Source organism: Pituophis catenifer, unplaced genomic scaffold (genome assembly GCF_029215685.1).
Source record: "Pituophis catenifer annectens isolate HBS135680 unplaced genomic scaffold, rPitCat1.0.hap2 SCAF_1, whole genome shotgun sequence".
Lineage (NCBI taxonomy): Eukaryota > Metazoa > Chordata > Lepidosauria > Squamata > Colubridae > Pituophis > Pituophis catenifer.
The window spans coordinates 278,292,392-278,315,333 of NW_027256881.1; the positions used below are offsets into that span (position 1 = coordinate 278,292,392).

At 37.4% G+C, this 22,942-nt stretch overlaps 2 protein-coding genes and 1 long non-coding RNA gene across 3 annotated transcripts in view; 1 reads left to right on the top strand and 2 right to left on the bottom strand.

The window, feature by feature from the left end:
- ZFYVE26 (zinc finger FYVE-type containing 26) overlaps nt 1-6,812 on the top strand; it is a 48,819-nt gene extending 42,007 nt beyond the window's left edge. The window contains exons 35-41 of the mRNA XM_070937885.1: nt 120-317; nt 1,172-1,374; nt 1,631-1,772; nt 2,125-2,184; nt 2,897-3,079; nt 3,660-3,704; nt 5,131-6,812. Of these exons, the coding sequence (XP_070793986.1) occupies nt 120-317; nt 1,172-1,374; nt 1,631-1,772; nt 2,125-2,184; nt 2,897-3,079; nt 3,660-3,704; nt 5,131-5,340 (1,041 nt within the window). The 3' untranslated portion in view covers nt 5,341-6,812. The remainder of the gene's footprint in view (nt 1-119; nt 318-1,171; nt 1,375-1,630; nt 1,773-2,124; nt 2,185-2,896; nt 3,080-3,659; nt 3,705-5,130) is intronic.
- Nucleotides 1,940-5,626, bottom strand: LOC139312799 (uncharacterized). Its single transcript, XR_011600032.1, has 3 exons — nt 5,538-5,626; nt 2,880-3,008; nt 1,940-1,992 (listed from the first exon to the last, which is right to left on the bottom strand). It is a non-coding gene; the product is annotated as an uncharacterized lncRNA (long non-coding RNA).
- A 69-nt stretch (nt 6,813-6,881) lies between the features above and the next one.
- Nucleotides 6,882-22,496, bottom strand: LOC139307899 (retinol dehydrogenase 12-like). The gene is made up of 7 exons (XM_070931254.1): nt 22,310-22,496; nt 21,833-21,951; nt 17,003-17,158; nt 16,321-16,425; nt 13,533-13,742; nt 10,460-10,649; nt 6,882-7,123 (listed from the first exon to the last, which is right to left on the bottom strand). Exons 1-7 carry the CDS (start codon nt 22,387-22,389, stop codon nt 7,021-7,023), a joined length of 963 nt encoding a protein of 320 aa, XP_070787355.1. The 5' UTR covers nt 22,390-22,496; the 3' UTR covers nt 6,882-7,020.
- Nucleotides 22,497-22,942: the final 446 nt, after the last annotated feature.

Sequence of the window (22,942 nt, forward strand, 5' to 3'; positions counted from 1 at the left end):
GTTTTATAACAGTATGTAACTAACTACATTCTGATCATGTAAGGTTTTCTTCTCAGAGTAATGACATAGATGGTACCAGCTGATTTAATAGTTTGAATTTTTTTGTTTTACTGTTTAAGGAAAGTCCACCAGATGTATTTATTGAAGGCATCTTTATCCCAAGTTATAAAAGTGGAAAACTTCACATGTTGGAGAACTTGCTGGAAACTATAGATCCAGGACTAGAGAGCTGGGGTGTCTATCTCATTGCAGCCTGCAAACACTTGCAAAAAAAGAATTACTATCATATTTTATATGAACTGCAGCAGTTTATGAAGGTAAGAGATGAAAAATCTCCCTATAACATAAACATTGCAAAATTTACTGAGAACTTTACACAAAAAATGTGGTACTTAGCCAGCTTGTTGTAGTAGTTAAGTTCTGGACTAGCAACTAGGAGATCTTAAATTCTACAGTAGATCACACTTGGGCATGAAAGCCAGTTAGGTGTCTTTGAGCCAGTCTCTCTATCTCAGCCTACCCAACCTCACAACAACCTTGTTTTGTAGAAAATGGGGATTTTATATTACTTTTTTAGGATATATACTTTTGTTTATTTGGAAGAATTTTTCAAAGCTATTCCCAGTTAAAAAAAAAAAAAACTCTGGATGACGAGGTTACCTCAGGTTGGGAAAAATTGCAGAAGAAAAATTTAAAGGCTAGTCTCAGGGCCTCAGAAATATTTAATGTGTGGAAAAGATATTTATGAATGGTGGACTTCTGCCGTAAGTTTATATATGCGTATTTCCGTATATTTGAGGATACTTTGAATTTGAAATTATAAAAGTCAAATGACACCCCTTTGTGTGTCTTCCTGATTTTTTCCCCTTTAGATTTTTTGGAAAAGACAAAAAGATAAACAACAATGGCATGAATGAGTTACGAAGAGTTCTGGGTATCATGTCCCTCTTTTTCAGAATTTGCAATGGAGGCAGGGGATTGCATGAAGTATCTAATATACAGAGTTTTCTGAGCAGCTTCAGATTCTACTGTATAGTAAAATATGTTAAGCAGTGACTCCCCAAACTCAAAATCAGTCCAGTTTTTAAATAAAGCTCAAATGTTATTTGAACTGACCAGATGATATAATTTGAAAGCTTAATTTGTGTTCAGAAGCCTATCTGTTTTCCAGGATCAAGTCCGTGCTGCTATGACCTGCATTAGATTTTTCACAGACAAGGCAAAGTCTTACACTGAGCTGAAAGAAAGGCAAAAATGGCTCTTAAAGGTCAAGGACCATCTTAAAGTTTACCTTCAAGAAGTTTCTAGGGGTTCAGGAAGAAAAAAGTTTGCATGCTCTTTTCGCAAGAAATTGTCTGCTCCTGATGTATCAAGGTATTAACAAAACAAATGTTGGGCAACATTTTTATCAGTCAACAAATGTTATTAAAGTATTTAGTAATAATGTAATAAGATGTAATTCAGGACTTTCCTGTGAGAGCATACAGACTTACCTGAATGGCTAACTTTAATGAGGGTTTCTAATTTTTCTTTTGAATTTCATCTGAAATTTCTCCTTTGGATGTTATTTTAATAATTATCTGCATTTATTTATTAGAATATGCACTGAAACATATTTTCCTTAAATTAGGCACATCAATACAGTTGAACTTCAGATGGAAGTAACAAAATTCCTCCATCGTTGTGAAAAACCAGGATCTTTATCTGTAGGTGATTTACCTGTGCCTACCCTATTTGGAAACAATCAAATGAAGATTGAGGTTGCTTGTAAGGTATGGAGTACCACTTAAGCTTATTAGTGTGGTTTTATATAGTGAAATGAATACTGAACAAAGATTGGTGAATTCCACACCAAAAATATGTAGATTGTTTATTGAAGTTAACCCAAAAAGTCACATATCATTTTCATTGTGAATTTTGATTTGAAAGAACAGTGACTCAGAGAAGCAGTATTTCATTGTACTCTTAACATGGCAATTCTATGGCTGAAATCTAGGAAAAAAAATAGAACACTTTGTTATCACAGGAACTTTCCCCAAAGCTCCAGATGACTTTTCATTCACTTGTATGTCACTAAATTTTTCCTTTTTTTCTTTTCTCCCTGCTGCTACAATTTTTTCTCAGGTCATGTTGGAAGGCAAAAACATTGAAGAAGGATTTGGGATTGCATTTAGAATATTGCAGGTATATTGAATGAAGAAGCTTTATATCTGACATTGACTCTTTCCACATGACATTAAAATAGTTCAAGCAAATCACTGCATTATTGTTATGTAATTTTAGATATTTATTTGAATTTTTAGTAATACTTTTATTAAATATTACAATTGAAAAGATACAAATACAAACTAAAATATGTATAAGAACTAAAAAGAAAAATTACAAAGTGCAGAAAATGAAATGAAAAAATAGAAAATGGAAAAGAAAAAGAAATATGTAAAGAAGTAACTTCATTACAAGTATAACCTATCATATTCTCTTAAAATACAACAAAAGCTCTCTTCTCATTTCTCATCTCTTAACTATAAACAATATCTTAAAACCTCATCATTCATTCCTGATCAACAAAAGTCCATTAAGGTTTATCAGGGATAACAACATATCTATTTTAATATTGAGCAAATAAACCAATTTTATATTCCTTCCCTTTACTTTTAACTTAGTTTTTAATCCCTTCCATTAAGTCCTAGAACTTGATTTCTTTTCATTTTTCCTTTATCCTTCTCAGAAAACCCTTCAAAACTTTTAACAGGTGTCTTTTGTAAATACAGTATAGAAAAGTTAACCAAATCATTCTTTCAGTTTTTATTTGTATGATTGAAACATCAACTAGCTTATTTTTGTGTACAGAACATCATCTTTCTCGAAGTAATACTTACTTTGTCCACCTTCTTAGGACTTCCAGCTGGATGTTGCTGCTATATACAATAAAGTGGCTAGGCAGCTGGTGAAGCAGCAGAGCTACAGCGAGATCAGGCAGCTCATTAAATGTATCAAGGAATCTGGTGCTGCAGATAAAAATGATGGGGACAATGTCATCCTTAGTTGTTTGGATGAGTTTGATTCTATCCCTGCTGAGGTAAAGTTGGCTTATTTTTTAAAAAATACCTTCATTAGGTTCTAATATCTTACATTAAAAAAAAACTAATATAAAAAGGGAAATACTAGTTGTACTTCTTGTAATGTTAGGGAAGAGACACAGTTATATTTTTTCTCTGTCCTACGTTATTATTGAGTATTTAGAAAGCCAAGCATAAGTCTCACTTTGCTAGTGATTCTTTCATAGCCAATGAATGAATGTCATCCTTGTGTCTTAAATCTAGTTTGCAAATGGGATACCAAAGCACCCCATCCAGTGCTTAAATGAGGAGAGTTAGGATATCTTCATTTTGGAAAGGGGTTCCGTATGTTTATGCCAGTTGTGGGCATCCCTTAAGTCTCGTAATTAAGTCACATAGTCCAATAAAAGCTTCTAATGAAATAGCTGCTTACTATCTTTTTTCAGCGGGTAGGACTTTGTTTATAATTGCTTCCTTGATTTTCTGGTTAATTGAAAGCCATCTATTGGGGCAAGTATAAGCAACTATATCAGTGTAAGCAATGTTTCACAGTTCATCTCATGATCTTTCTACCATTTTTATTTTCTTCATGGGATCTAGGAATTGGATAATTTGATCCAGGATATGGACAGTGATGAAAACAAGGTGAGTAAAACAAAAGTATTTTTTTGGGGGGATATGAAGTAATTTTTGGAAATTCTTATTTATGTATATGGTGTATTTGCTCAGTCATTCTTGTAGATACAATCTTTTATCTATTCGTATTATTCCTATAACCCTATTCGTATTAGGGTTATCATATTCAACAAGTGTGTGAATGTGGTTACTGATAATTCTTTACCAAGACTGAACATGATGTTCATAGTGATGCATTCTTCTTAAACATTATTAGAAAGTTAATTTGAAATGAGCTGTTCCCATGCATTTCCAGAATATATAAAGGTTAAAGGGAAGCAAATATATATCTCTGCCCTATCTAAATTTCAGATCTTGATTCATTAAGTGGTAGCATACTTGTAAGGTAACATACCACTTTACAATTTAATGACAATCAGTGAGCACGGATACTGATAAATCAAGGTGTGCAGTCACATGAAGACTTTCATTATTCAGCTTGGTACAATCTGAAATTGTACAACTGGAAAATCCAGAAAATGAAAGATCTATATGGCATTCTGAGTTTTTGACTATGCCATTTTCTCCGTCTTTACCAGCAATGACAAGAATCTGACAAAGTTAAACCCAGAAGGCTCATCTAGAATTTGGAGCATAAATATTTAGGCTGATAGCCATATATATCATTTATAATGATAAACGAACATTTTGTGCACTCTGGGCCATCTGTTATTCCACACAATGATTCTCTCTCTCTTCTGTTTGTGAATAAACCCATTGTGTTTTCCAATTCAATAAATTCTCATTGTAATGGGCTATTATTCTCAGAGAAACTTATAACTCAAACATTTGCTTTTTATAGTAGAAACTCTATGGAATAGATATTATTTTTAAATTATTTAATTTGGGTTTGGGTTGTTTTGTTTTGTTTTTTTTTGTTTTTTGGAAAAATGAAGGGTTTTGGTTTTTTTTTGAAAAATGATTATATAAGAATGATTATATAAGAAACGAGGTTTTTTAAAATTCTACCGGTAGGCAGAAACTTATTTATTTGGCATCAAGTCATTTTAACAAGCCTAACATGCAAATCTTCTGTAATACATTCCAGTGCCTGGTCCACAAAGCAACTCTTATCATCATTCTAAATGCATGCATTGTTTCAAACTTTATATACAGTCTCTGCTGCCTTGCAGAAAACAAGCATCTTTTGGCAGTAATCCCAAAAGAAAGTTCTTCCAATAAGAAAGAGACATCTGTGTGCAACAGGCTTTGCTGATATTCGCTTTCCGGTGCAGCCTTCTTTATATCACACCTCTCGGTCTTCTACAGACTCACCATTTAAGTTAAAGTCTGTATCAGAGGCTGTATTAGGAAGTGAAGGAAAAGTGGTGCATCCCAAGGGCAATACCCTTCTTATGGAATTTCAAGTTCACAGTTGTTTTTCTTTCCTTTTCAGATTCAGGCATACTTGAAATGCCATAAACTACGTTCCGCCTATCTTATCTCCGTAAAACAAGAAAACGTAAGAGCGGTGCAGTTGGTTCAACACATACGGCAAATGGCAGAGGACAGTGGGGACGATGTAGTGCAGGCCATCTGCACCCAGTGGCTTTTGGTACATCACACTAAGCCGAGAAGCTGGCTTACCCAAAATTCCAAGAAATGACTCCCAGAAACTTGTTGGGATGTTGTTTCTAGAAAGGGAAAATATTACATCCTGCTAGATTCAATTATGGCTGCAAACTGGAAAGAAGCTGCTTGAATGCCTTTATTCAAAGGGAAAGGATCAACTTCCTAAAAGTGCCAGTCATGATGCAGTGACAACCAACTACCTCTACTTCAGGGTGTTTATTCTTTACATACTTCATATTTTCAGTGCTGCTTGAGCTGCGTTTTACTTCATGATCATGGAGATATCTCTGCTTTAGGCACTGTTTTATGAATGCAAACCCCGCATCGACAAGAGGTTTGTATCTGCTTGTGATTCCCGACACTGCAAAGCTAGAGCCAAATCAATAAGAAAACAAGAAGCATTTTGAGATGGGTACAGCGCTCTATTGCTTTTCATAACAAGAAGCAGTAATTGAATTCTGTGCATAAGAGATAACAGGTCTGTAAGCCTACACCTCTTACTATCTGAGGCAAGGAAATAACCAGTTAATACAGAAAATGGAGGAAGAAATTATGAAGATTGAATAGTATTTCCCACTTGGAACCTCTACCCAAATTTGCTACCTTTCCCTGAAACAATCTGAAGTTCTCATTGTCCTTACAGTAACATAATATAGAAAACGGTGAGACCACAGCAGGCTCTATATAAGAGGGTATGACTGTAATTGATAACAAGTGTTTAACTTGAAAAATTCAAACTGTTATCAAAATTATATTAGTTGTAAGAAATTATTCAGGATGGTTTCATCTTTGGTTTTTTTTAAAATAATTATTAGATGAACATCATCCTTTCTCACTAATTTTAGCAAATGTTCTAAGCTATGCTCTGTCAGGGAAACAATAGCCCCATCTGACAGCCACAAGTGTAGTAATCCTTAATTCATTGGATTTGGCAGCCAGAAATAACCTTGAGGTTAAGTAACTTGGGAGGGCTATATTTAGCTTCCATCTTTCCATACCTTTCGGGTGTTAGAAGTTATCCTATTAGGGATCTAAGAGTTATAGAATCTGCTTTTGCTGTCTATCAAGCTCAACTGCCATGAGTCCCGGGAGATAGTCCAATTGGTTTTTTTGTGACTCTAATTACTACTTCTACCTTAAGAAAGGAACAGGATTCATTGTTTGCTGTGTGTTAAGCTATACTGCCTATTGAGTTTAGTACATAACATGGCTTGTACTTTCATCTCCAAACTCTTCTCATCAATACCTTCCAAAGGGAAGAAAGGAAAGACTTGTGGGGGAGAGAAAATAGAGAAGATTGTTGGGTCCACTCTTTGCACTGCATTTTATGCACTTTATATTGTTTGTTACTCGGATTCTTTAGGATTTTTAAAGGATCCCTTTCTCACCAGCAAAACCTGTCCTGTGAACTATCCTGTAGTAAACTGTAATGGAGGAATTCTAAACTTCCAATGAACAAAAGTGTTAAACTCTCATTGAGAAAATAAAAGAATTTGGATAACTTACTGTTTTAATCTGTAATGTCATTTCTTATTAATGCATTGCATACACTAAACAATTGCTTGACCTTCTATTTTAATGGAAAAGCTGAGATGAACATTTTTATTAAAAATGAACGTGACCTATCAACTCGATCATGAAAATTCCATGAAAGTAATACTTTCCCAGTCTCATATACAAAATATGGAATTCAGGTGTAGCTGGCCTTTGCAGGTCAATTCCACTGGATACCAAGGAGTTCACAACTAACATTCCAAAGCTTCTTTGCTGTTTCATCATTACGTCCTTGAGATGACACATATGCTGGTTTACAATCACTGTTATATGAAGGAAGAAAGTATATTAGCAATGTTCCATTGCATTAATAATTCTAATTATATTAATTTTAATATTAAATAATTATATAATTATAATTAATAATATGTTCAGGCTTAGCAAAAAACAAACAAACTTGTAAAGCACACTAATTGTAAGAGTGGCATATGTCTGAACAATGGACTCCTAAATTACTAATACAAGACATCAGCATTCTTTCCTTTTTGTAAGGACTTACACTATATGTGTGTGTGTCTATATATGTGTTTATAAAAAGTTTATAAAAAGATCAGAACAAAGTTTTTTCTAGTTGAGCATGCTGCGTTGTGTGTGTGTGTATACTGTACAGTATACTTTTTCAAAGTATAAGATGCTCTGGAGTATAAGATCGCACCTTAGTTTTGGGGGAGGAAAATAAGAAAGAAAAAATCTGCCTCTACCTACCAGCATCCATTGGTAGTCATCTGGCTAGTGTCCTGTCAGTCAACTAGAAAAAGCTTTGTTCTGATCTTTTTATAAACTACTGTATTCCAGAAGTTTTGCTGAACCATTTTTGAACAGCTGCAGTTCAGCCAAAATAAAGCCAGAGGAATACAGGTAGTCCTCGGCTTACAAGCACAATCAAGCTGAAAATTTCCATTGCTAAGCAAGACAGTTGTTAAGTGAGTTTTGCCCCATTTTACGACCTTTCTTACTAAATTTGTTAAGTGAATCACTGCCATTGTTTTATATCATGGTTGTTAAGTGACTCTGGTTTCCCCATTGGCTTTGTTTGTCAGGTGGTCTCAAAAAGTGATCACATGATACCAGGACACTACTAACAAGTCAGTTGCCAAGCATCTGGATTTTGATCATGTGACCATGGGGATGTTGCAATGGTTGTGTGAAAAACAGCAACAAGTCACTTTTTTTCAGTGCCGTTGTAACTTCGAACGGTCATTAAACAAATGGTTGTTAGTCGAGGACTACCTGTATTGAATTTTATAAGGCAAATTCACAAAACTGAAAGCCAATTTGGTGTAGTGATTAAAAGTACCAGGTTGGAGCCTGGGAGGCCCTGAAATCTAGTTCTGCTTTAGGCCCAAAGCCAGCTAGGTGACTTTGGACCAGTCCTTCTCTTTCAGCCGTAGGAAGAAAGAAATGGCAAACTACTTCTGTAAACCTTGCCAAGAAAAATGCAGGACTTCTCCAGGCAGTTGCCAAGAGTTAAGACTGCGGCCCCCTCTCCCCACACACCAAAACAGTAAGGCTCGTCCATTTGTCATTCCCTCTCCCCACAACATTCTCCCCTCTTCCCTTCATCTTCACTCCTTTCCCTGTGTCCTCTTAGCCACTCCCACTGCCTTGGCTTTCTCCTACTCTTTTACTCACCCAGAACAACCATATTTCATTCTGTATCCAGATCAACCCTGTTTGTTCATATTATGAACTTAAATACGTTTTTTCAAGAATGGACCACCTGTGAAATAACTGATTTGTGGAAACCCAGAATGCATGCCCGGAATCTTTTGCACATTCCTTGTACAAAGCCGCCATTGATAAGTTTTAATGCATCAAGGAACAATTTAGACTACTGGGTCTCTTTTTCAACAACTATCCTGGCAGATTTTAGAAGCTACTTAACATACTACTAAGATTCTTCACTCATTCAGAACACATACTGTATGCCCATAGCTCAAAGAAACACATGCTCAACTGGAGTGGCTGCTATATTAAAATGTTATCTAATTTTAGGTTCTATTTAATTGGGCCAAACTATGTTATAATAATAATTTTAATTAGCAATTTTATGATGTTTGTGTATCTATATTTTTCTTCACTGTACACCGCCTTGAGTCCTAGGGGAGAAAGGCGGTATAGAAATATAATTAATTAATTAATTAATTAATTAATATATGGTCATCACATAAATAACTATGGATCTTTATCCTTAGCACTAGCTAAGGGAGCTATTAAGGCTGATGTCACCATGAATTTCTATGCAGTGGGACTGGATTCAGATTTCTAATCCTTTAAAAGTAGTTTTTAACCCTGTTCATGTCATAGCACGCATCTCAAAAGCAGGACTTTCAGGCTGCAAAGCTGGAAGTCTCTGGCAACACAAGTTGCTGGGACTCAGGAGAAGAAATGGAGGCAATCTGCCCCCGTCACAGGGGTGGGATTCTGCTGTGCATCTGTGCAGCACTTTTCCTGTTATATAGTTTGGCTCACATGCACACCTATATGGCACAGTGGTTGAAAACTGCTTTAAAGAGACAACTAATGCTGTTAGGCAAGAATCAGCAGGTGAGATTTATTCTTTCTGAATGACTTCTCCACTTATTAGAGCAGTGTTTCTCAACCTTGGAAACTCCCAGAATCTTCTCAACTCCCAAGGTTGAGAAACACTGTATTAGAGGTACAAGAACTCTTAACGCATCAGTAACTCATTATTAAGGACTTACTAAGTCCCATACCCAATGTTTGCACTTAGCCCATGGGAGAGCCTCACTGATGCTTCAAAATAATACCAATAGCAATCATAACTCCTGCTTGTATCCTGGTTTATTTTGAGGTGGTTATCCAAAGCTTCTTTCCCCATCCCAAGGCTTATACGGTGACAAGGTGGTTATAGCAAAACCAAAACAATGTTTTCCCCTCAGTTTGGAGTCAATACATATAGTTGTGTTAAGCCTATTAAAGTGAACCTAACCTTTAGATGACCCTAACTGTTAACTTCAATTGTTTTAGAGGCAAACTTAGAACATTCATATTTGGGCAGGCTTTTTCAAGTATTATGATTGATTGAGGCCCTGTGGGCCCAGAGTATAAATTACAGGAATTTGCCTGTTGACAGTTCCAGTTGGGCCAATAAATGCTGTTGTATCTATGTTGTCTGTTCTTTCCTATCGCAGCCCACAACATAATAGTGGCGACGAAGGTGGGATATGGCAGAGGAGAGAGCTGTTGCTAACCAAGAGACTGAAATCACTGGGTGTCAGAGCGGGTAAAGAGCCCTGGTGGGACCATGCTCCTCACCCTGCCTGCCAGTAAGACACACTGGAGGCACAGACGTACCTGAGGGATCCGTCCCCAGGACTCCTAAGTGCAGCTCAGCTCTAACCGCAGTAGTATAGGCATTAACCAGCACCACAGGGGCCTTCTCAAAATGGCTAAACTGGGAAGACTCAACGAGTTCGCTATTACTCACCCGGAACAGTGAAGCTCATAAATCTCCCAAGTAGACAATTATCTCAGGGCTAACCAGGTCACATTCTTACCTACCTCAGCCCACAACATAATAAAAGCGTTGTTTTCTCTCACCACATCCCAATGCCAGTCATCCCAGATCAACCCACCTGAAATATTTTCCACTGACTGTCTCCAACTCCTCTGACACCGCACAATATATGCTAGTCTGAGCTCCTTGCCAAGGTGTCCTCAAGAAGATAGCAAATGTGTTCCACAAAACTTTTAGTGTAAAGGAATGACGAACAAGTTCAGACAAAACTGAACCTGGATGCAGAGCATTTACAGTGATGCCAGTACCTGTAGGAGACAAACCAGGCATGTATTCAAAAAATACACTATGTACAGGCTGATAATGGGATCAGCCTGTACAAAATCAAAGAGGATTTTGTTCAAATTACACAAAGAAAAAGATGATGCCAGCGTAAACTTAAGAGTTTCAATAGAAGAGAATACATGTAGCTCAAGGTTAAACTGTGGAGTTCTTGGTGCCATACTTTTAGTTGTATGTGTGGGACTAGTATAGTTTCTAGATGCTATATTATGGCCTCTGTTACGATTCCTGAGAGTGGTGATGCCATGGATCCCCATATGATTTTGTTCATATGTTTGTCCATTAAATTGAAAGTAGATAATGAGGCAGAGGTTGATAAAGTCTATAATTCTGGGTATTTCAATCTTAATGTATTTGGCTAGAAATGCCAATGAAATGCTAGCCATGCTAGATAAATTTCTGGAAGTGAAAGAAGGGAAATTAATATCCAAAATATACAAATATTTACTAGAAATTGACTTAAATGAGAATATAATTAAAGGACAAATGATTGCCTGGACCAGAAACATAGGTAAAAATATTCAACTAGAAGAGTGGGAAAGGATTTGGGAAAACAACATTAAAATAACGAAATCAGTAACTTACGAGGAAAATCAATATAAGATGTGGTATAGGTGGTACCTTGCTCCCTCGAGACTAGCACAAATGTACCCTAATTTGGACCCAAAATGTTGAAAATGTAAACAGGCCCGAGGAACTTTCTATCACGTATGGTGGCTATGTCCCAAAATCAAGGCATACTGGGGGGAAATTAGAATTTGGATATCACAAATTACAGGAGAAGAAATAGAGTTAGACCCAGAGATTTTTTTATTAGGAATATGATAAACAAAATATTAGAAAAGAAATGACATATTTGATACATCATATAATTACAGCAGCCAGAATAGCAATTGCACAAGTTTGGAAGACGGATCATTTGCCAACCGACCAACAGATAATACAAAAAATATATGCATGTGCAGAATCAGATCAACTAACACTAAAATTAAAAGATAAGGAAAGCTTCAAGTATTTTAAGGTATGGGACAAGTGGTATGATTGGATTAAGCGAAAAGAAAGTGGATAAGGATATACTTAGTAAAGTATAAAGATAATCTTGATGAGTATTAAATTTTACTTTTCTTTCTTTCTTTCTTTCTTTTCTAATAGTGAGTTTTAAATTAAGAACTGATAATTGGGAGTGTATTTCCATGCTTATTTCATATAAATACCAATAATGACTTCACTGTCATGAGGATGAATGCGGGACTAGGTTATGAAATATATATTGTGTAGAGGAGAAGAATATATATAGATATGTAAAAGAATAGAAATGAAATGTCAATTATAAGATATGATCTATGTATATGAATATTTTATTATGGTTTTAATTGTTTTTATAATTGTTTGATAATTTAATAAAGTTTGTTTTAAAATCTAAAAAAAAAAATGCTAGCCATGGCTTGTGGAGAAGAACTGTCTTTCACTATCTCTGGATCTATGGACATTAAGAGTGCTGCAACATAAAATGAAACCATAATTTCATCTTCTATTTTTAGGTCTTTGATTTTCTGGAGGCAATGTAGTGGGATGAGATATTAAAGCTTCTTTGGAAATGTTTTCGATTATGTTAGCCAAAGAACTTATAAAAAATTAAGAAGGGAACAAAATCAAAAAACCTCAGAACACTCCTCTCCAGCAGCCAGTACCCAGATAAGCAGAGGTTAATGCCAAGCAAACAATAAAACAGAAAATGCCGTAATTAAAGAACTACTAAGAAAAATCACATTTCTACCCCAAAATGGAAGAGCAAACTACTATATATGAACAGGGAGCAACCCCACATTCACTCGGGAGAACCAGTTGTTAACTTTCTGAGCAGTTTGGCAAACTGGTTGTTGTAAGAAATCATTAGGGTAGAGAACCGGTTGTTAAATTACTTAATCCCACCACTGACTGAAGATGTTACTTTGGTGGGTAATGAAATGCTTGCAAGCATATAACCAAGTTTAGAAAACACCAAGGCCTCCACAAATTAAAGTTTATGTCACGTATCCACATCAAATACATGCACGCTAAAACCAAAAATAAGTAAGTCATATTTATCGACCATTCAATGGACTAAGTTGGACTAAAGGTGATCTTGGCTTCCTTTATGTGCAAACAATCATAACTATGGTAGAAGCCTAAATATCTCTCTAGTTTATTTCTTGGTACTTAGAAAAAAGGCCCACAGCATTCAGTACAGGTAGTCTTTGACTTACAACCACAATGGAGGCCAATATTTCTATTGCTAAGCAAGGCAGTTATTGAATTAAGAGACCTTTTTGCCAGTTGTTAAGTGAATCACTGCAGTTGTGAGGTGAATTGTGCAGTTGTTAAGTGAATCTGGCTTTCTCCATTTGCTTTGCTTGTTGGAAGCCAGCTGGGGAAGTTACAAATAGTGATCACATGACCCTCATGACACAACAACTGCCATAAATACATGTCAGTTGTCAAATGACCGAATTTTGAACACGTGACTATTTGTTAAATATTAAAACCAGTCATAGGTCACTTTTTAAGGTTCTGTCGTAGGTTCGAACAGTCACTAAACAAATTATTGTAACTCAAGGACTACCTGTATGTATGCACAGAACAGAAATACCAGGGCTTTTGCAGGTTGTTCCAGCACACTGCTGTCTTTGCTTTTCAAGATGACATTTCTGCCCAGCTTAATCCTGGCCAATTTTTGCCATTCTATTTTAAATACTGGGTAGCAACAACTGGATTTTTTTTTTTAAAAAAAAGTCTTACTTACAAATTACAAGTAATTTTTGCATCTAAATAACATTGCCAATTAAAAACAGTGCAAACTTTCAGCTCACCTTGCAGATGCCTAGCCAATTCCCGTGAAAAAAGAATGTTGGCCAGCTTGCTATGACAGTATGCCAGGCCCCGAAAGTAGAACTTTTCACCCTGAAGATTCTGGAAGTGAATCCTCCCCATATGATGAGCCAATGAAGACACATTTATAATACGAGCCGGTGCGCTTTGTTTCAGGCACTCTATTAGCAGGAATGTTAAAAGAAAATGGCCTAACAGGAAAGATTATGAACAATAATTTGAGTTTTGTGGTTGCTTTGTTAGATCTGCACGCATTCGTTTGTATTAAACATATGGGTTACAAGGATTTACCGCACACCTATCCCAACATATCACGCAACTAAATATCTGCAAGTGTATTAGAAAAACACTGCTGCTTAACAAAAAAAAAATGTGAAATTTAAAGGAAAAGTACAATAATGCATAATTTTTTTAAAAAAAATCAGTGATTCATGATACTGTTTCTCCCAATTCTTGTTAGTGTTCAAGAATAAGCTATCACATGTTTGTAAAGTTTGACAAAAATAAAGCAAAAATGTGTGTGTTGTGGGGGAGGAAGATCTATTTTCAAAAGATGGCTGATAATTAATAAGCTAAATAGTTATCCTTAAGGAATTAATCCAATTTTTTTTTAAAAAAGTTATTCATTCCCTTTGAGATATTCTGAATATTTGTATATCTTTAGTTCATGTAGGTCCTAAACTCATCAACCTGAACGATATTAAAGTAATTGTCCCTTAGATTCAGTAACCAGATGTTGAACTCACATTTAAAGATTTTCTAGCATTAACTTGACGTTTTGGGTCCTACCATAACATGTCTGTACAATTTAGATCTAGGCTTTGACTTGGCCATTCCAAAGAAGTGAATTTGTCCTTCTTTCATACCCTAGTAAATCTGCGCATGTATTTGCAATTGCTGCTTTGAGATTGCTGCGTGACCCACCTGCACTTTAGCTGATAGACAAATGGTCTGATATTCTCTCATAGCTTTCTTCAATAGTGACAAGTCATCCAGATCTGGGATAGGAAAGTATTTCCACCTCCCCCCATGCTTGACAGTTGGTATGAAGTCTTTATTGTGAATGCAGCATTTGTTCTGGTATACCAATTGTTCTATATGTCATGTGTTTCACTCTCGACATATAGAACAATCCTCCAGATATCTGGAGGGTTATTCAGGTAATTTTTGAGACAACCATTGATGTTCTTCCCAGCGACCCATGACTTTTACCTTTCTACTCTCTCATGAATCCCATTTCTGCTCAGAGCTTTTCTGATAGAGGAACCGTGAGCACCGACTTCAGCCAAAGCAAGTGATGCCTTCTAGCATTTTTTTTTTTTTTTGGTGACTTCTGGGATGACTATCCTATGATCTTGAAATAACTTTTGCAGGACAATGTCCTTCATGCAAATGGCTTTTACTGTTCAGAAGATTCATGGTTTCTCCAAATCTTCTCCATTTCAAGAGTCCTGGTAGACGAGTGGAACCCTCCACATTTAGAAATGAATTTGTAAGCTTTGCCAGACTGATAGACATCATGTTTTTTTAATAGAGGCCTTTTGAGCAGAATACACTATGCCTTTAAGAATCTCTGTGGTGAGAACTTCCCTGTGATTTATTTAATTCAATTTATATGGCTGCTCATCTCACAATGGTGACTCTGAGCAGGTAATAATAGTTCAAAACACAACCAATAATGAACATAAAATGGATAATTGGAAGCCAAAATCCAATCAAACCATGGTGAACATAACAATCTCATGGACTGATGAGGAAAGCCAACGTTTGTGAGTTTTATATAAGGCAGGACTCAGCCCCAATCAACAGAGCCTTCCTACAACTGAACTGAGATTTAAGGTTGATCACTTTTTCAGACTAGCAAACTGCACATTGGATAATTCTGTTTATGAAATAAATGAATCAAATAGGAAAAGCTGGAATACCAGGAATATAGGCTATACTGGGACATTTAAAAAAAAATTCAGAAGGCAATTGCAAATCATTTGCATATTGTTGCCAGGAAAATTAAGTGTATATTTCCATGAAGTCACTAGGTATCAAGAGCAACTTGGCTTTCCAAATCTGATGAGAAATTATTACTGACTTTTGGACTTTTAGGAAATAAGATTGCCCGGTGCAATTGTGTTCTCAAAGTTGTTTCCACCCCATCCACCCCCAATTACAAGCGTAATAACTTTCTGATTTTTGAGATCAACTAAGGACTATGCACATTCAAATAGCTCCTTAACTTGATGAAGAATCTGATGCATTAAAAAAATCAGTGTCATCAAGAAAAACAGTAATCCCTGTGAGAATAATTAGGATAATGTGGTTTTATCTCACCCTTCCAATGTTACCATTAATTTAAATTACCATTACCATTAATGCCATTAATTAATTAATTAATGCATTAATTAATGCCATTAATACCATTAATGAGCAGCAATCACTCTTATCTCAATCTATATAACAAGAACAATCTTCTGAAAGGCCTCTTTAGAGTTCAACCACTTCAAAAAATAAAACAAATATTGCAATGTAAGCTCAGTCTTTTATATATGTGGGTGGAACGCTGCAATTTATATATAAAAGAGGCAGACCTAGCATTGCAACATCGCAACACTCATTTTCTTGTTTATCCTCCCTGCATGCTTCCACATGCAAAAGCACACAAAGCTTTCCATGTTTACATGCGGCCCAAAACTCTAACTTCTCATAGCACTTTAAGACAAAGGGGCTTAAATAAAACTTTCTAAGAGAAAAACTGATCAAATTCAGCAACCTTACCAAGATGGTTGACTCCAAAATGCATCTCAAAACCATCAGCTGTCTTTGAATAGGGGCACATCATAACCCCTGCATTGTTGATGAGTATGTTGAGTTGTTTCTCCTCTACAAGACAAAAAAAGCCACATAGACCATATGAATAAAGAAGCCCAAGATAAAAGAATACTGGAACTGGAGTCATGGAAACATAGCCACAGTTCAATTTCTTTCAGATTTTTCCACAAACATTTTGACAAGGTAAAATTTGATCCTATCAGACTCCCACAAAATCACTCCAGAAAGCAGGACAGAAAGCAGCAGTTCTCTTTCATTCAGTACAGTACTTCCTTTAGGGTTGCTTTGGCAATCCTACTAGTTGGAGTATTTTTATGCTGGCAGAGGTCTAATTTTAGAATCTGTAGACATTTTAATGTTGTTGTTTTTTTTTTAAAAAAAAACTGTTTTTAACTGTTTCTGTATTTAGAATTGTTTTTATATTCCTATTTTTATTGCCTTGTAAGCCACCCAGTCACTCTGGATAGCGAGATGGGCTGCACATTTAATAAATAAATAATAATTAAAAAACATGCCTGAATTTCATCATGCCTACTGGATTTTTAGACAAATAATCAGGTATAATTTTGCCCAAGGTAAGACACACACACACACACACACCTGAGAAAACAATGTGCCTGAGACATACCTTTCAAGAAATTACTGGCAAATTCTCTGATAGATTTGGTGTCTGCCAAGTCTAATTTTTTTGCTGTAACCTCTTGGTTTCCCGTCTTGATCCGGATTTCATGGGCTGCCTTTTCTGCTTTTACCATATCTCTGCAAGCAAGGATGACTTTGGCACCTGCAACCGTTAAAATACTAAAAGTAGTGCAGGAAACTACACGCATAGAGGGTTACTATCCAAATTACCATTTTGGCCAATTTTCCAGAAACAAAATTAATGCAAAAAATAAAGATAACAATAGACATAACCCTTGAAGAATATGACTTTATGACAAAAAAAGAAAGAAACTGATGGTGAAATAATAATAATTTTTAAAAAACCTTGGGAATTTCCCTGACAGGCTGAAATCAAGATATAATTCAAAACAGTTGTAATAACTTGTGGAGAGACATAAATATTGGTTAAATGGAAAAAAATACCAAAAATCTTAGTTAAGAGCTGCCAAAAAAGCCAATGCAGTTCTGGGCTGTATCAACAGAACAGAACAGAACAGAACATTCTTTATTGGCCAAGTGTGCTTGGGCACACAAGGAATTTGTCTCCAGTGCTGCTTTATATTGCACCTGTGAGGGTACACTTGGAATACTATGTGAAATTCTGGTCACCATAATACCAAAAAGTATTATGAAAGTGCAGGTGCTCACCTATAAAGCCCTTCATGGCATGGGCCTGGGGTACTTGCAGGACTACCTCCTACCGGCCTCCCACCACCCAGTGCGCTCACATAGGACTGCCCTCCTCCGGGTCCCATCGGCCAGACAGTGTCGGCTGGCGCCCCCAGGATGAGGGAGTTCTCTGTGGTCGCACCGACCCTCTGGAATGGTTTACCCACTGGGCTCCGGACAGCCCCCGACCTCCGCACCTTCCGCGCCGACCTAAAGACATGGCTCTTTCAGCAAATTCCCTGATCTGCCGTGCATTTTAATTTGGGGGATTTGGGGTTTCTAAATCGGATTTTAACATTTTAATTCTATTTATTGTTGGGTTGTTTTATTTTGTGAGCCGCCCCGAGTCCCTCGGAAGAAGGGCGGCATATAAATATGACAATAAATAAATAAATAAATAAATGAATAAATTTACAAATTGCTAGAGCAACAAAAGTTAGGAGTAGTCCTCAGTTTAAGTAAGCAACCATTCAAAGTTATGGCGGCATTGAAAAGAATGGACTTACAACTAATCCTTGAAGTTCCATCTTTCACAGCATCTCTATGGTCATGTGACCACTATTTGTAACCTTCCCTTGCCTTCCTACAAGTCAATGGGGAAGCTGGCAGGGAAGATCACAACTCATTCACTTGTGCCTGCTGCATCCTACTCACCTGCACGCAGCCTCCCCTGTCCTCCCTCAAGTCACACACAACCTGCGCTAGACTTCCCAAAACCTTCCCTGGCCTTTCCCCAACTCTTGTGTAACCTGTGCTCAGCCTCCCAAGCTTCCTAAACTCACACACATCCTGTACTCAGTCTTCCAAAATCTCATCAAGTCTCCCTCATTTCAGGCCTCCCAGGGCCTCCCCCACCTTCTCCCCATGTTCCTTACCACTTCTTATTTAATGACCCTATATCTAGAGAATATGACAGCAACTGGAATTCTGGGATTGTTGGTGTTAAGCGATGTGGTTGAAACATTGCTTAGTCCCAATCCCAATTACCAATTAGCAGTCCCAATCCCAATTACCATTGCAACTCAAGGACTACCTGTAATCTCAGGAAAAAAGGAGGGAACCTGAGAAAGACGACAGAATTTGGAAAGATTAGGCTGCTTATATAAAGTGTTTCTGAATATAACAGAGATGGAACAAATTAAAAATTGAATGATAAAGTTGATGTAAACTTTTAAGATGGAAATAGAATCATGGGAAATATATTGGGAAAAACCCAATAAATTTACGGATTACCAAGATACATAAATCATATAATAGTGGAAATGCCACAACAAAATAAACATCTTATGGCACATGAAGGTTATAAAAAAAATCACAAAAGTATTGGAACAAACATATTAAAATATTCACAAAGTTTTAAACATAAATTCTGAACTTAAACCACAAGATACTAATGAAAAATAAAAGATGAAATGACTTAAATGGCTTATAGAAATAAGTTTAACAGGCAAAGTACGGTGTTGTGAAATGGTTAGGGAAAATAGTTCAGTTGGAAAAATAAATAGAAGATATGAGAGGGACATGTTACCCAGAGATTTTTAAATAATATTTTATATGTTTTATTAGTAATTGTCTTCTACTTTGCTTTTTATATCTTTATTCTTATGAAATTTGTTTAAATAATCTGTCAGGGTTTACGGAATTTTTTATTTATGGCTGGCCAGAAGTGGTCTGTGCTCTGGTGGTTTGAGCCTGGCTCCATGAGACAGAGTGAGCTCCCGCCATTCGCTCCCCAGTTCCTGCCCACATCCAGCAGTTCAAAAGTATGCAATATTGTGTGTACATAAATGGGTACCATTTCAGCTGGAAAAACCTAGCTGCTTTTGTGTGTGCAGAGAGCAGAAGCTGGCACTGGACCTGGCCAGACATAAGGCAATGCAACATAAAACAAGGTGAGGTGAGACCGGTGGAGGAACCTGGAAGAGCCAGCAACCCAAGCGCTGCTAATCAGCTGGTGTGAGCTAGTTTGTCCCTTGCAGTACTCCAAGAATAGGCACATAAGCGCCCAACAGAATGAACTACCAATCTAGGCTGTCAGGATTGCATTGCTTCTAACATGTGTAGATTTCCCTGATATTGTATGCCATATGCTTCATACATAAATACATACATACTACAAGCAGCCTCCTGGTATCAGATGTGGAAATGCTGAGATCTCCAACCAAGACAAATATTTATTCCTATGTACAGATAATACAATTCCAGATAAGTACAATCCACATCCCCATAATATGTTCACTATTTGAATATAGAGCTTTTGATGCATACATTGGGAAGCACAGTATAGCTATAACACACACAAAAAAATAAAGGCTAAGAAGAAAAGCAAAAACACAACTACTTCCATTTATCCCATCTTCATGGTTGGAGATCAGCACTTATCTAGCTAGCTCAAGTTACAGTACCAATTGTACACGGTAAACTAGGTCAGAATTACAGGTGGTCCTCGGAAGGGGTGAAATTTGTTACTACCAGTTCTGTGGGCATGGCTTGGTGGGGGGGGGTAATGTGACTGGGTAGGCGTGGCCAACTTTTTTTTTTTTACTTTTAAAAACATTTTTTCTACAATCTCTTCACCCGAAGAGGTTGCAGAAAAAATGCTTTTAGAAGCCTCTGACGATCAGGCAACTCATTTGGGACCGCCAGAGGCTTTTAAAGGCATTTTTTTTTCTACAACCTCTTTGGCTGAAGAGGTTGCAGAAAAAAATGCTTTGAAAAGCCTCTGACGATCCCAGCTGAGCTGCGCAATCATCAGAGGGTTGGGGTTTTTTTTACTTTTAAAAGCATTTTTTCTGTAACTCCTTCGGCCAAAGAGGTTGCAGAAAAAAATGCTTTTAGAAGCCTCTGATGATCCCAGCTGAGCCGCACGATCATCAGAGGCTTTTTTTTTTTTTACTTTTAAAAGTATTTTTTCAGCCGAAGAGGTTGTAGAAAAATGCTTTTAAAAGTAAAAAAAAAAAGCCTCTAATGATCTCGTGGCTCAGCTGGGTATTGGGGGGGGCCCGCAGGGATTTTGCTACTGGTTCTCCGAACCACCTGTCGCCATCGCTACCCTATCGGGCAATCCGGTCCGAACTGGGAGCATTTCATCCCTGGTCCTCAGTTAATAACCACTCATTCAATGATCACTGAAACTTGCAGTGGTGCTGAAGGAGCTCCAGCCATCGCAGCATCCCATGGTTGTGTGGTCACCATTTGTGACCTTCTTTTAGTGGCATCCTACAAGCAAAGTCAATGGGGAAACCAGCAGGAGGTCGCCAATAGAACCATAACCCATTCTTATTTAATGACAGCGTGGAATTCAATGCCACTGGAAATACTCAAACTGCTGCCACTAAGCAACACAGTCACATGACATCATATTTTACAACTGCGTTGTTGAAAGACAGAAATTTGAGTCTCAATTGCTGTTGTTAACCAAGAACTACCTGCACTGAATTGCTGCAGTTCACTTGATGTCAAAATCAGCAGCAGGACATTAATGGAAAGAAGTCTATCTGAAAAAGGCAGATATTATAGTGGGGACCTTACTTGCGTTCATACAATATGTTTACCCAAGTCAGCTACAAATATTAGCTGTTGTTTTGTGCCTCAGTTTATGCAAACTCAGCCTGATTGTTTCAGTTCATGATATAATGTACTGAGTGAACGGAAAAGTGGCTTAGTTGCATCATGAGCTAAAGTATATTCTTGTATGCTAACAGGAGGTATTGTTACACAACCTGGAGCCGAACATTCTGCTCATTTTGAGAAATCCCACTGTACATGTCAACAAAAACCTTAATAAGCTGTAGCAGCCTTATTTAACCAACGTAACTACCATTGTTGACCTTGGCTGCTAGAGACAAGAAGACTCAGCCTTGACTCCAAGCATGAAGGTTAATTTGTGTTGGATGAGAATTTGCAGCTTATGCAGGATTACTGCCACTTTATATTACAATGTATTTAAAAAGAGGAGATATTTTTTCTAAAAAATCTGAATCTCCTAAAACCGTATTTCATTCTACTGATGATGAACTTTGATTCTGCTGTGAAAGGCAAAGTTCCCTGCCCTTCTTGAATTCCTTTTATTACAATTTCTACCTTTCTGGGGGCTACAATGGATAAGCAGATATGAATAACTTGCCTCTTCTTGCAAGGTCTTGCGCCGTTTCCTTCCCTATACCAGTGTTGGCTCCCGTGATCACTACAACTTTCCCATTCAGTTGCGCTGCAGACTTGCACACCCTTCCTCCAAAATACTTCCTATAAAATATAATAAATCCGTTGAACGGTTGAGGTTTTAAAATTCAGTCCCTTGTTGAAGTATTGACATTGCAATGCAATTTGTCGTAGAAATCCAAGTTAGCTTCTCATGCACATAACACAAACACACATAATCATAGAGTAGGTGGGATGGGGATACTCTGCACATACAACAGGGAAAAGCCCAATTCACCAGAAATCGAGAGAGTGCTAATATAGCACATCGGTATTATAGAGTTCACCGATTTAATTATTTTTTTAAAAATGTGGTAGTTTTTTTTTTCTTTTTCTTTTTGAAGTTGCACTGCCGAGAGTTTTCCAGGCCACAAGAGTTAGTCAAATCAATCCCACTACAAACCTGATATACGGCACTAGCACAAATACCGAAAGAGGGACCAAGACCAAGAATGGCAACACGGACCCCAGGAATCCCAGCATCGTCGCCCCCTTGTCTGGTCCGTTCCCTTCGCTTCTTGCGGGAGAATCGCTCGGTCAAAAGGAAGGCGCGACCTCCCGGATAGAGCCGAGGCTGATAAAAGCCCGACTTCTTGAAGTCCCTCGGAGGGGAGGCGCTGCAGGCTCTGAAGAGGCGGCGAACCAGCCTGAATTTCCGGTGAAATGGCATCAGCCGCTGCAGGCTGAGGCTGGAAAGGATGCTCCTCCCCATCCACACGTTTTCACTGGAGAAATGTCATTATCTGAATGTGGTAATGTGCCACCCACGTTTCGGCATGGCCAGGACCAGGCTGGCGTTGCGTGAGAAGGTTTAAGGTTCGAGCTGTAAGAGCCCGTGTGGTCCACGAGCCGATCTGAAATATAACAGTGAAAGTGTGATGCAAAAGACCAGAGTTTTCGGGTTTCGAGGATATGTAGCCTCTTCCTTTCTATTGGGGGAGTAGGAATAAGTGCCATTCGCTTTATATGCAATGTGAAATTCAGCATCTTTATGTGTCTTCTAAGTCAGGGGTGGGCAACTGTGGCCCTTTTACAA